Below are 12,520 nucleotides of genomic sequence, written 5' to 3'. Positions count from 1 at the left end.
ACTTTCCCACTAATCTGCGCGGTTCTGTAAGATCAAATGGGGTGTGTCCCCTCCCCCCTTCATTCCAGTACTAGAGGGACCTGAGCCCCAGGAAGATGACCAGGGCGTTGGCTGAACCGTTTGTGCCACCTGAGTTAGAAAACCAGGTGGATCTGAACCCTGGTAGGGGCGGGTGAAGTAGGAAGAGCTCTTGTTCAGCCCGGGGAGACCTGGGTGCTGGTGCCGCTCTGGCCCGCCTTCGTTTCTTGGCGAATTCCCAAGTGGGCAGTGGGTGCTGGCGTGTGGGCATGAACTTCCGTACAGCTGCGTATCCGTTCCAGAAGGTACTGCAGGCAGTGAGGTGCTAAGTGCTACCTGAGGCAGGGTAGCTCTGCTGTGCGTGTGTGCTCGCGTGGCCCGGGGCGGGGCAGGGTCCCTGGTGCCCGGGGCTGCCTGTCCCACCAAGGAGCTTCTGGGAGCTCAGCCCACCACTAGGTCACGCTGCTGGATTGCTGAGTGTAGTGGCCCTGGGCTCCCAGAGCCGCGGCTGATGGCACTTCCTCAACCGCCGACTCCGGGTCTGGATCTCCCCTCCCTGCTGCGGGAATACTAGGAGCGGGCTGTCTTCCCTCCTCCGGGGCCTCCTGTCCCCGTAGTTTCTGGCAGAGGCTTGCTAACTGGGGAGGCGTCTCGGAGCAGCCCACGTTCAGTTCATTAGTGCTCGGCAGCGGGGACCCAGGCCCTCCGTCTGGCCTGACGCATCCTGCACCAAAAGGCACCCAAGTGGCCTCAAACAGTTAATGCATCTTCCCCAAGCACCTGACTTCCTAGCAGGGAGTGATTCACCTGCCTGGGAGAGGAGCTGACCCATGGATGACGTGAAGTGCGGGTGTGGGCAGAGCAGGGATGAAGCGGAGGAGTGTGTTAAGCCCAAAGTCCCAGATCTCCCAGAGACCCGCATGGCCCTGCTGAAGATGGCACGGGCGCGGAGGAGGACGTGTTCATGAGACTTCCTTTTAGTAGGAGACTGAGTGCCCGCGGGCCAGCTTGTTGTGACCCCCTGGAGCAGGTTAGGAGTCCGATTTAGGCGGAGGCCTCCGAGCAGGGAGGCAGGCAGGCGGGCAGGCGGGCAGGCAGGCGCGAGGGCGGGGAGGCTCTTCCGCTGCCGTGCCCCCCCTGGTGGTGAGTGTAAAGAAGACCTCGCCTCAACCACACGTATGTGGCATTTTTGTTAAGAGAGGAGAAAGGGATCAGGAGGATTAACTGAATCCTGGTGAGAAGCCATTATTCCCAGCCTGACGACCGCTGTACTTGGGGTGCATGAGCTATGGAGTCAGCTGGTCCTCGGGAGGGAGGACGAGAAGTCTACATGTTTGGACTGTGTCTGTCTCATGATCACCACAGAATAAAAGTGTAGAAAATGCTTGTGGTGTACTAACTCTTTTCTGTACTTCAGTTATGCAGATTAACACGCACTTATAATTAAATTCTAAACATTTTTTTTTTTTTGAGTCATCGCTGTTGGTTTTGAAGTAGAATGATACCAATGATGTATGAGAAACAGGGAATAAATCAGGATTTTTGTGTGTGTGTGTGTGTGGCATTACTTACATTTACTTTATTAAAAGCCTAAGAGATTTTAGGGAATTTAGTGTTAGTTTCAAATGGGCTCATTATAATGAAAGATAGGTTTTCCAGAATTTGCCATGAGGCCTGTGATGGTGGAGGCTTTAACAAAAAAACCTGGAAGTCTTTGCCCCTGAGCGCTGCACAGTGCTTTGTAATTATAGACAATAAGTATATCAGGCCAAAGGTTCATTAGGGCGGGGGTGACCAGAACAAATCCTAAATTACTTTTGTTTCTCAACAAAGTTAGGATTCTGCTGAGCCCCACAGTAGTGGTTCGTAGCTGGTACGCAGAGTCCGGGAATACACGGGGCTGGCGTAAAGGCTGCGGTCAGTCCTAAAGTGACCAACAGCTTTCATTAGGGAAGCAAACAACTGCACGGTGATGGGAATGGCTCGCTCTTGCAGATACACACCTGGGGGCATTCCACACCCGGGAACCTTCTGGATCGGAAGGGAAAGTGAGGTGGCAGGAGCGGGTTTTAGAGGAGGGCTGGGGAGCCACAGCCTTAAGAAGACACGGTTGCTGAGATGTGGTCTGTGGCTGTGTCCAGGTCCCGAGCTGGCCGCCTGGCTCTGGTGGGGTTCCTGTCCCCTGGACCCTGTCTTAAAGATGTAGCAAACCTCCGTAAAGCAAGGGCGTGCCTTCTCAGATAAAGCCGTGCCCTGCGCTTGAGGCTGGCCAGCTCCTGGGCAACTGCCCTACTTGACACTCTGTGGGATGGATGGTCACCACCGAGAATCAGGCCACAGTTGTCCCCCGACAAACGACGTATCGCACTTTAGTGTGCGAGCAGTGTTTGAGACCCTTCTTGGATTCCTGAGGGCGGTGGTGCTCAAGAGTGTGGGCCCCAAGCAGCCGCAACATTACCTGGAAACCTAGCGTGGTGCAAGGTCTTGGAACCCCCACTATTGACTCCAGAACCGTGGGCAGGGCTGGGGGTAGTGGTCAGCATTCTGTCTTGGGTCCCCACGTGTTTCTGTTGGGGAATCCCTCCCTTTGGGGAAAAGCTGTCTGTGCTTAGGGAGGTGTGCGTGCACCCACGGACTGGTCTTCCTGGGAACTCCTTGCTGGCAGCTGGGGGCAGATGAGGCCGGGGAGGGTTGAAGGTGAGGAAGGGCCGAGCAGGGGATGTCGCAGGGGATGTCGCAGGGGATGTCGCAGGGGATGTCGCAGGGGATGTCGCAGGGGATGTCCGGTCCCAGCAGGGGCGCTGATGGAACTGTGCCCAACGAGGGTTCTGTGCAGAAGGGAGGGAGGGCTTCGGGTGCTCCCTTCCTCCATGGGGTAAGCCAGGCCTGGTGGACTCGGGGCGCTTTGTCCCACTGAAAACCCACCGTGGCCTTGGCTTTTTGGTGTTCTGGGTAGAGGTTTCTCAGCAGAGACCAGGGGAATGGGGGGATTTGCCCGCTCAGCAGCTGGGGAGGCCTTTCCTGGAGCTGGTGCTTGAAGCTCCCGGAGCCCGGTACTAGGCCAAGTTCAGGGACTCGGCTTTCCCTTTACTCTCTGTTTTCGTGGGGAGTCTCCAGGGCCAGAGCTCTAAGTATCCTGGCTGTACATCGGACGTGAAGAGCGTGACTCCGTCTCCTAGGATGTCAATTTGCCCCCTATTTCCACAAGTCCGATTCCTTGGTGTAAAAGCTGTTGTCCAAGAGTTTTTAATCTGTGATACGGGTCTAGGTCTTGCCTCTCTGAGCCTCCATGCCTAATACCCACCGCCCCCCACCCCCCGGTGGAACAATACTTCTCAAAGACAGTAGTAGCCTGGTAGCCACTTCCATTCCCGCATTGGCCAGGATTTTTATAAAGGACCCCTACTTCCTGGCCTGGGCCCGGAGGCTGTCAGGAGGGGCCTTAGCCGGGGTGAATTCCACCAAGATAGTATTTATATTTACTCCGAGACCGGGAGGGGGATTTTCTGTTCAATTCTTTAATTCTACCTACGTGCACATGTGCACACGCACATGTCTCTACAGCAAGAGGAGGTGTTAGGCACATCCTGAGTAGTCCCTGACTTGGTGCCTGTGTGTTAGGCCAGGAACCTCCACCACGATGCAAGTGTGAAAGCCGGTCAGCCTGTTGTCTCTGTGCCTCCTGTCCTTGCACACAGGACAGCCTTGAACACCGCTCCAGGAAGAACAGCTGGAACCACTAGGGTTCATGAAGGATTGGAAACCTCGGGAGGCGCCGGCTCAGAGCCAGAGCGCCAAGTTCCGTGCGTGCGGCTGTTGCCATCCCTCCTTATGGAGCACGTTGATGACCTTGGTTGAAGAAAGGTGGCAGGGGAAGGGGCCCCTCCCCAAGGACTGTAGTCCCCCCCCCCCCCCCCCCAAATGGGACCTGAGAGGGCTCTAGGGCCCCTGCGCTCCCACCACTGGTCTGGTGGTCTCTCCCGGAGGAGGTTCGAGTACAGCCCGTCGTGTTGCGTTTGATATTGGGGTTTTCAGGTGCATGCAACCTGGTCAGGTTTCCCAGTAGGTTCTAGGACTGAAGATGGCTTGGTTATTGACTGTTTTGTTCCTGTTTAGGGAACACCTCTAGGTGTCGAGTTAGTTTGGGTAGTGAGTGTATACGTGTGATCCCCATGTGATCCCTGGTGGCTGCCATCAGATACCAAGTGGAGCTCTCAGCACTTGCGTCTTTCTAGTTATTTACAAATGAATGTGGAAGAAGGTGGTGTCCTGCAGGGAGCTGGACTGGAGGTGCTGACAGCAGGGCAATGGTGGGCAATGGTTCCCTAGCTTTATGTTCTATAGGAACACGTTAGCTGCCTGTGAGCTTCAGATACTGTCTAGTTGACAGAGAAGTTTCCTTGGCTTCTTGATGACCATTTGATCTTCTACTAGTGAGCTCTGCGCAGGGATAATTTTTGGCGGGAGGTTGGGGGTGGGTGGGGTGCTCTTCAGATGGCCCTTTTGACCCTGTGTTTCCCCAATTCTATTTTCAGGAGATAGATGCTGGATAGAGTGGCTTCCGAGCTGCTCTAAAGCCTTAGATCATAGAATTCATAGGAAGAGGACATTGAGGGGGTGATAAGCGGAGTCCTTTGGCAAGAGGTGGCAAGCCTGGACCTGGACCCCAGCGGTCTTCTGTTGGGGTGGGCGCCAGGCTGGGTGCGGTGCAGGCCGCAGGGCTTGTTTGGAGCTCCTCCTACAATCTCTTCTGCGTTGCTCTGCCTACATGGAGGGGTGTGTGTGGAATCCTAGTTAGCAGCCCGAAAGTAGATTAGAGCTTGGATAAAATATATAAGTACATCTTGATTTCAGATGCCCCTCATGGCCCTAGTAGGACAAATTTCTCAGGTAAAGGAAAAACACCAAAGTACCGTTATAATGTATTGCTTACTTAGAATCTTTATTCTCTACGTTCTAGGTTCGGAACCTCACTTACATGGTGACCCGCAGGGAAAAGATTAAGCGATCTGTGTGCAAAGTCCAGGAACAGATATTCAATCTTTACACTAAGCTCTTGGAGCAAGAAAGAGTTTCAGGTATGCATTAAGCTCTTGTAGGTCAAACAATAGTGCAGGGGTTTGTAAGCCTTAACGTTCTGTTAAGGAAAAAAAAAAAAAAGCTAATTTTCTTATATTTATGCTATACGAGAATCCGAGCAGCACAGACTTTCATATTCAAAGAAAATCTTTTGGCATTTGAAACATCACACCGTAGGGAAAAGGGCTATGAGTCTGACCTCAAATAGGGGTCGAATCCCATATCCTCTACCTGCAGGCCAAACAAGCAAGCCTGTTTTCTGAGGCTCCCTGACTTCTTCCTGTGTAATGTGGGGTTGAGCTCCCAAGCTTCCTACTGGGAGCTCTTCTGAGACTCCAATGTAACGGCAACTTCTCTTTTGTGTTGCAAAGCACTCGATAAACTTCAAGTTTCATGGGGACACTTGGGAAGATTTACAGATTCTCTAGCCTTTGGATCCACCTGTAACAGACGGTAAATAAGCAGTGTTAAGACTGTGTACTCCAGGCACACGTCCATGTTCGGAGCACATTCCCAGTGGATGTTTTGGAATAGGTGGAATTTTGAGTATTTTTGAGATTCAGCACCAAGTATTTATTCAGTGTCTTTTACATCTCTCTGAGCGAGGTAAAGTGGAAAAGGGAACTAAGATTCCTGCTTCGTGCGCTGCGGAGAGAGCACACCGTTCCTTGGAGGTGGAGCGCACCGCAGGGCAAGTCTCTGGGACTCTCCATCTGTAAGAGGCCAGGTTCAGGACCCCGACCTCTCGCGGGTCTCTGAGCACGGAGGTGCTGTGGGCATGAACCCTGCCGAGCGGGCATCTGGAAGGATTTCGGAGGAGGAGGGCCCCTGAGGGCTCGGCCAGACCTCGGGTTGGGTCCTCGGGGAGCTGGTCTCTGCGGCCCCGCCCTGCCCGAGGTTCGGAGCAGCGGCATTGGCCTCACTGCCCTGTGCGGCCACAGGAGGCTGACTGGCCTGCTTCTGTGGCTTCTTGTCTCTGTAGGTGACGGACGCAGAAACAACAAAGAAGTGGTTACCTCCTGTTACGTTGAAATCCAAATTCTGGTTTACCTGAAACTATCCGGATACACGGAGCTAGATGTAAATTGGTCAGCTGAACAAAGAAAGCTTAGGGGGTCTTAATGCTAGTCTCGAGTCGTTACATAGTTAATACTAATGGCATTAATGCACTAATGTTATCCTAGATATTTTCTTCCGGAGAGTAAATATTTTCCAGATGCATCATTAGAGTTTATTAGTTGTAAAACTTTTAAAATAGGTTTTTATAAGTAGGGTTCATAAGCGAAAGCAGTTTGATCGGGATTGTTTCAGGGGGACTTGTTTCGCTCACTGTTCCTACTTGAATGCACAGGAGCGGGACCTAGTTTATCCCCTGCCTTCGTGGCCTACTGCAAACAGCCCGCGCGGAAGGCTGCGGGGTGCAGGTCACCGGCCTCCAGAGCTGCCGCCGTGCAGGCTGGGCCCGTGGAGTTTTGCCCGTGGAGGGGCGTTCCGTGGCTCTTGTTCAGTAGTTCTGTAATGAGTGATTACCTATAAAAATAAGCTGCAAGGAGCATTTTCATCTGATTTCACTTAGGAGTCCTTTTTCAGGGATATTGCAAGCCGCTTTTTGCATTTCATGGCTCAGGTTTTTATGCGGGTAAGAGATTGAGATTCCTAACCAGGTTAGGAAGTGTTTTGTGTGACACAGCTGTAATGAAATCCTACTGCTCTTCCAGAGAAGGTAAACAAACCCTCCCTCCCCTCTGAGATATGAGCCATACTAAGTATGTTGGGTTGAAAGCAACGTTAAGCTTTCTGCAGGATGCCCCAGGGAATGAAGTGGAAACCCTTTAGGATGCTCCCCCCGCCCCTCTTCTTCCTTTTATCCCAGTTTTAAACTTTCAGTTGTGTTCTTATTCATGTCCCAGGTGGATCTCCTGTCTTAGAAGGTAGATGGTTCCAGGTGAAGTGGAGGAGATGGCTGTGATTGACACATGTCAGTCAGGGTCTGGGGTTAAGGCTCGCGTGCGAAGCTGAGAACCGGCAGGGCCATTCTGCTGGCTGAGTGTGTCCTCAGTGGGGACAGCACTTAATGTGACGTCAGAAGTCTGAGGCTTTTCAGAGACGTGGATCCCAGGTAGATGGAAATCAGTTTAGAAAATGACAATCCCTCTTACCTTTGTTTTCCCACAGTACGTGACTGAGGAGGAGACACAGAAGTGTGGCTTCGTGAAGGTTGACCCTAAGGTTTGCTTCTTGAAAAGCAAGCGTGTTCAGCTCAGCAGTGGGAGCTGCTAGCCCCGCTCTGTTGACACGCCGTGTTCGTGTCTGCAGAGCAGGGAGGCCTCGGATGGGCTCCTGCCCGGCTGAACCTGGTTTTCCCGGCGGTTTATACCTTACGGGACACAGAACAGGAGAACAACTCTTTACAGATGTCCTCGAGGCTCTTGCAGAAACATGGTCCTTGTGATAAACTCCCGTGTGTTATAAATTCACCCCGGGTTTTTCACACGGAGGGTTATGATTTATCATTAGTTGGTTGTGAGAGGAGTTTAGTGGGTCACCAGCATCAAAAGCAAGTGACATAGAATAGAAAATGTAAGAGTGCCACATCAGATGGAGGAGGCTAATATTTCATGAAGTGTGAGCTTTTAGTGGGTTACATTCTGAAATTTAGTTACTGGGATTTGTAGGAAAAATGTTTGCAAAACACCATTTTAAGTTACCCACGTGTTGGATGCCAGTTCAGTTTAATTCCGTAAATAGGCTTTGCATATAATAGGAAAGATTTTGTTTTTTGTTTTATTTTTTTTAATAGGAAAGATTTTGAAAGACCTTTGCTGTGTGTCAAGAATGAGTTTAAGCACCTTCCTTTCTTGTTTCATGTACTTACATTTGTCCTCATCATATAGCTCGTATTTACTTGGAGAAGGAAACTCTAAAGATGTATCTATCTATTCATTTGCTTATTTCAGAGTGCGTGGGTGCAGGAGAGCGCACGCAGGGTGGAGGGGCAGAGGCGGAGGGAGGAGAGAACCTCAAGCCGACTCCACGCTAGCCGAATGTGGAGTCGCACATGCGGGGCTCGATCCCAAGACCCTGACATCACAACCTGAGCAGGAAATCAAGAGTCAGATCTTTGACTGAGCCAGTCAGGCGCCCCCCAGAGAGGGCAACTTGAAAGCCCCCGGCCCCGCACTGGTGGGTGGGCTCTGGGTCGCGTCGGGGAGCAGGTGCCTAACCATGTGCAGGGGTAGGGGCGCTGACTGACTGGATGGATTCTGCGTGGATTCCTCTTTGAAAGATCGCTTACGTGGTTTGAAGGGAAAGGTTTTTCTGGGGAGGTCGTTTCATGGAAACCTTTGTGAGCTTCGGCTATTTAAGAAAACGCAGCATATTCAGTCTGCAGATTGAACGCAGATTCTTAGGGCAGGTGATATTTTCGTGTGAATTCTTAGAAGCTGGGTGGTTGTACGCTATGCGGTTGGGTGGGAAGTTCGTGTTGATCGGGCCATGCTGGGGACCTAGAGTGGTGTTTTGGGTCTGCTTCTGTAATTTTTCTTTCTTTGTGGTTGTATATTTGTAGGTGTGCCTTCTTCTTCCTGGTCCTCCTCCTCCTTGGAAAACATGCTTTTGTTTAACAGTCCTTCTGTGGGCCCTGACGCCCCCAAGATCGAGGACTTGAAGTGGCATTCCGCGTTCTTCAGGAAGCAGATGGGCACTTCCTTGGTCCATTCGCTGAAAAAGCCCCATAAGCGAGATCCATTGCAGCACAGCACTGGGAGCGGAGGCAAAGCCCTGCCGAAGCAGCCAGACCTGTGTGGTAGAAGGGAGGGGACGGTGGTCCCAGAGGGCTTCTTGAGTTTTGAAAAGACCTTTGCGGAGGCCCGTCTCGTGTCAGCACAACAGAAGAATGGCGTGGTGATGCCAGATTCCGGGGACAGAAGAGACCATCGTCTTCATTGTGATCTCAGCAGGGGAGACTTCAAGGACAGACCTTGTAAACAGAGTCACAAGCCTCTGAGGCCCACGGACCCGTCCCAGCGGCACCTGGACAGCCCGAGAGCCGCCGCCGCCTCCCCTGGCACGGGGCAGTCGGCGCCCGGCTCCAGGAAGGAGATCGTGCCCAAGTGCAACGGCTCCCTCATCCGAGTGAACTATAACCAGACTGCAGTCAAAGTGCCTACGACACCTGCCAGCCCAGTGAAGAACTGGGGAGGGTTCCGGATTCCAAAGAAGGGGGAACGGCAGCAGCAGGGAGAGGCCCACGACGGGGCCTGCCACCAGCACTCAGACTACCCCTATTTGGGCTTAGGCCGAGTTCCAGCCAAGGAAAGGGCAAAAAACAAGTTGAAATCTGACCATGAGAATGACGGGTACGTCCCCGATGTCGAGATGAGTGACTCAGAGAGCGAGGCATCTGAAAAGAAGTGTATACACGCCAGCAGCACTATCAGCAGGAGGACAGACATCATCAGGAGAAGCATTTTGGCCTCTTGATGAAACTGAGGCGGTGTGGGAGCGCTGCGGGCTTGCCGTGGAGTTGCTAGACGAGAGCTCTGACGTGGGGGACGAGCGGAGACCCATCCATCACTCCTGAGCTACACACACACACATTTACTTGCAAGTCAGATTGAATTTTTTTTTCCAGAGTCATTTATAAATCATTGTTGTGAGAAGTATGTTATCTGCAACTTGTTGAGGAAACACAAGAGTAGATTGTAACCGTCAGACACTAAGACTAGAGGCTGAATTAAACACTAAAACAAGAATGAATTAAGTCTTTGCAGAGGGCAAGGCTTGCGGAAGCCTCACGAGTTTGCACTGCCCTCTGTATTCTTCCCAAAGCACAAACTCTTGGTTACCTGAATACGCGGAATCAGATGCAGTTCTTGAGAAACCCTCACGTATCATTTAACAGCCCATAAAACTTACTTTGTAGGACTGGTAGATGTTGAAGTCATATTTATACTTTGGCCCCCCCGAGGCTGTTTTTGTTACATTGTAGTTACAGGCAGCAGCTCCGAAGCTTCAGTAACTCTAGGGAATTCATGTATGAATGAGATCAGCAGATGGGGAAGAGAGAATTTTCAAAAAGGTCAGTACTGGAAGATCTGAAGGGCCAGGGCGGAGCTGCTGCAGCTTGCAGATGGAGGGTACGTGGAGCAGGTCCTGCTGCCTGAAGCACCCGAGTGTGTTGTGGGTATAGGACTGGTGGAGGAGAGTAAAGCCATTAGAAAGTTCTGTCTGTGAGAAAGGGCAGTTGGTCCCATTCTTACCAGTCCTCTTGACCTTCCTCTTCCCTAACCACTGCCTTTTGGGCCAGCTTGGGAGCTCCCTGGCCTTGGGCAATACCTGGCCATCTGGCTTCCAACGATACTAATGGCTAGTCAAGTTCAAGTGATGAACTTCCAGACTCTGGTGACCTACGTCCCAGAGCCAACCACTAGTGCGTATGTTGGGGAATCTGGGCTTCCAACATGAACGGATTCCTTAAGAAAAAGGAAAAAAAATGAAAAAGAAAAAAAGAAAAAAAAAGCAAAATAGGTTATATTTTAAAAACAGTAGAAAGGCAATAAGTTGCGATAACCTCTTACCATTGACCGAGGTGATACGGGAAAGAGACTGAAGTGGAACAGGTTTCCTGGAGTCAGAGTTCTAAGCTCCAATTCGTAACTTGGACTTTCAAATTGCAAATGGCAATAACTAGTAAGTTATCAGCAATAATGAATTTAGCATTAAATTTGACAATGTTCTGTTTTTGCACTCACTGCAGTGCTTATGTATTAAGACAGTGGATAGTGTTAAGGTCCTGTTAATTTTCTTTGGAATTCAATGTAGTTGTGAATCAAACTTAAGAGAAGGAAAGTTTAAATAGCAACGAGATTTAGAATTATGGGCACTTGGAACAAGCCCAATTTCCCCTAAATTATCCTTAGTTATTATCAGTATTCAGATTTCCCGATTCATTTATACATCTGTTTCCATGTGGCAGGGACATTCTGATACTTAACGAGTGATGATTTGAGTTCTGTAGTTCCCTTTCAAGTCTTCCAGGTGATTGTCAACAGCAAAAAAGGCTTATTGAATTCCATCTTGCTATGCAAGTTTTATCGGATGATCAAATAGTAGATCTGATGCATCCCCATTGTATGTATGACATTTTCAGACCAAGTCTTAACTTTTCGAATACATTTTAGTAGCTAATTCAGGGGAGGGGAAAGAATGACCCAGGTTTTTAGATTGACTATTTTTGAGCTATGGGGCTCATCTTGAGAGACTGCTGTCCAGATAAGCTGTTGCTACAGATCTTAGGAGTTTCTTAAAGGATCCAAGTTGTACATTGACTCATAGCATAATTTAAAAACCAGATTTTTTGCCTATGAGCAAAAACATTTTTGCTGGATACAGAAGAAAGGTGGACACTTTTTACAGTTCCCTTTTGACCCTGTACAGCAACAGCTCTGGGTGAGAGTAGAATATATAGAGGGTTAATCTGTCAAGCCATAGAAAGAAAATCTAAATTTTAGTAAGTATATGACCTCTCACCATTTTAAGAGGTAACAGATTCATTTGCACTATTTAGGAATGCTAGTTTTGTGCAAAAATAATGCCTTACCTGTTTTTTCCCCACATTTAGGTTGAAAAGCTTTCAAACGTTCCAAGTTATGCTGAACCAAAAAAACTAAACAAAAAACAAAACAAAAAAAAAATAAAGAAAAACCCACACAAAAATAAAAGGCCCACACTTTTTATTCCTGCTTTGAAATGCAAATGGTATAGAGCACGGTTTCTCTGACAGTGTAATGATAGCTTTGTAAGTTAGTTCACGTCCTGCTGGGAACTCTGTATGAGGCGGCCATACGCAGCACCCACCCACCCCACCCACCCCACCCACTTGCACTCTCTTAGTACGAGCCATTCGCTCTGCTTTTCTTTTCTTTTCTTTGAAGCTTTATCTTTCCTTGTGCATCCTGACCAAGAAATATCTTTGATTATGATCAATGTATTATGTCAAAATGTAGGCTAGTTAAACTTTTGTAAAGTTGCCTGGAATGTCATTTGTTAGGTTATAAACACAAAATCGAAATGAAGGGTTCTATGTGTTGTGTACAAATCTTAATTATTTTGAAATGGACAAACTTGTCATTACATTTGTAACCTTGTACAGAGGATTTTTCACTATGTGCCTAGCTTGGTGTCCATTCAGCTAAAATTGGAAAAAAAGGTGCATGAAGAGTTAAAAATCAGAAATTAAACAAAGTATATGTAGAGATGACTATTTTATATTACATGGCCCAATCCTGTATTTATTTCTACCCCCTTTTTGAAAGTATTTATAAAACTAGTTGAGGACAGCTGTATTTTTTTGTTGAACTATTTAGTAGAATTTGTGCCTTTTTGTCTGTATGTGAATAAATGCTGTACATTTTGCAATACA

General features: G+C 49.3%; 1 protein-coding gene across 19 annotated transcripts in view; it reads left to right on the top strand.

Annotated features, from left to right (window-relative positions):
* JADE1 (jade family PHD finger 1) overlaps window positions 1-12,520 on the top strand; it is a 62,797-nt gene extending 50,277 nt beyond the window's left edge. For all 19 annotated transcript variants that reach the window (XM_077861035.1, XM_077861045.1, XM_077861037.1 and 16 more), the window contains 2 exons: window positions 4,979-5,096; window positions 8,666-12,520. In XM_077861035.1, coding sequence (XP_077717161.1) covers window positions 4,979-5,096; window positions 8,666-9,579 — 1,032 coding nt within the window. In that variant the 3' untranslated portion in view covers window positions 9,580-12,520. The remainder of the gene's footprint in view (window positions 1-4,978; window positions 5,097-8,665) is intronic.

This window comes from Canis aureus, chromosome 20 (genome assembly GCF_053574225.1).
Source record: "Canis aureus isolate CA01 chromosome 20, VMU_Caureus_v.1.0, whole genome shotgun sequence".
Taxonomy (NCBI): Eukaryota; Metazoa; Chordata; class Mammalia; order Carnivora; family Canidae; genus Canis; species Canis aureus.
The sequence above is the reverse complement of the archived record's forward strand: the minus strand, read 5'-3'. Positions and strand labels throughout refer to the sequence as shown.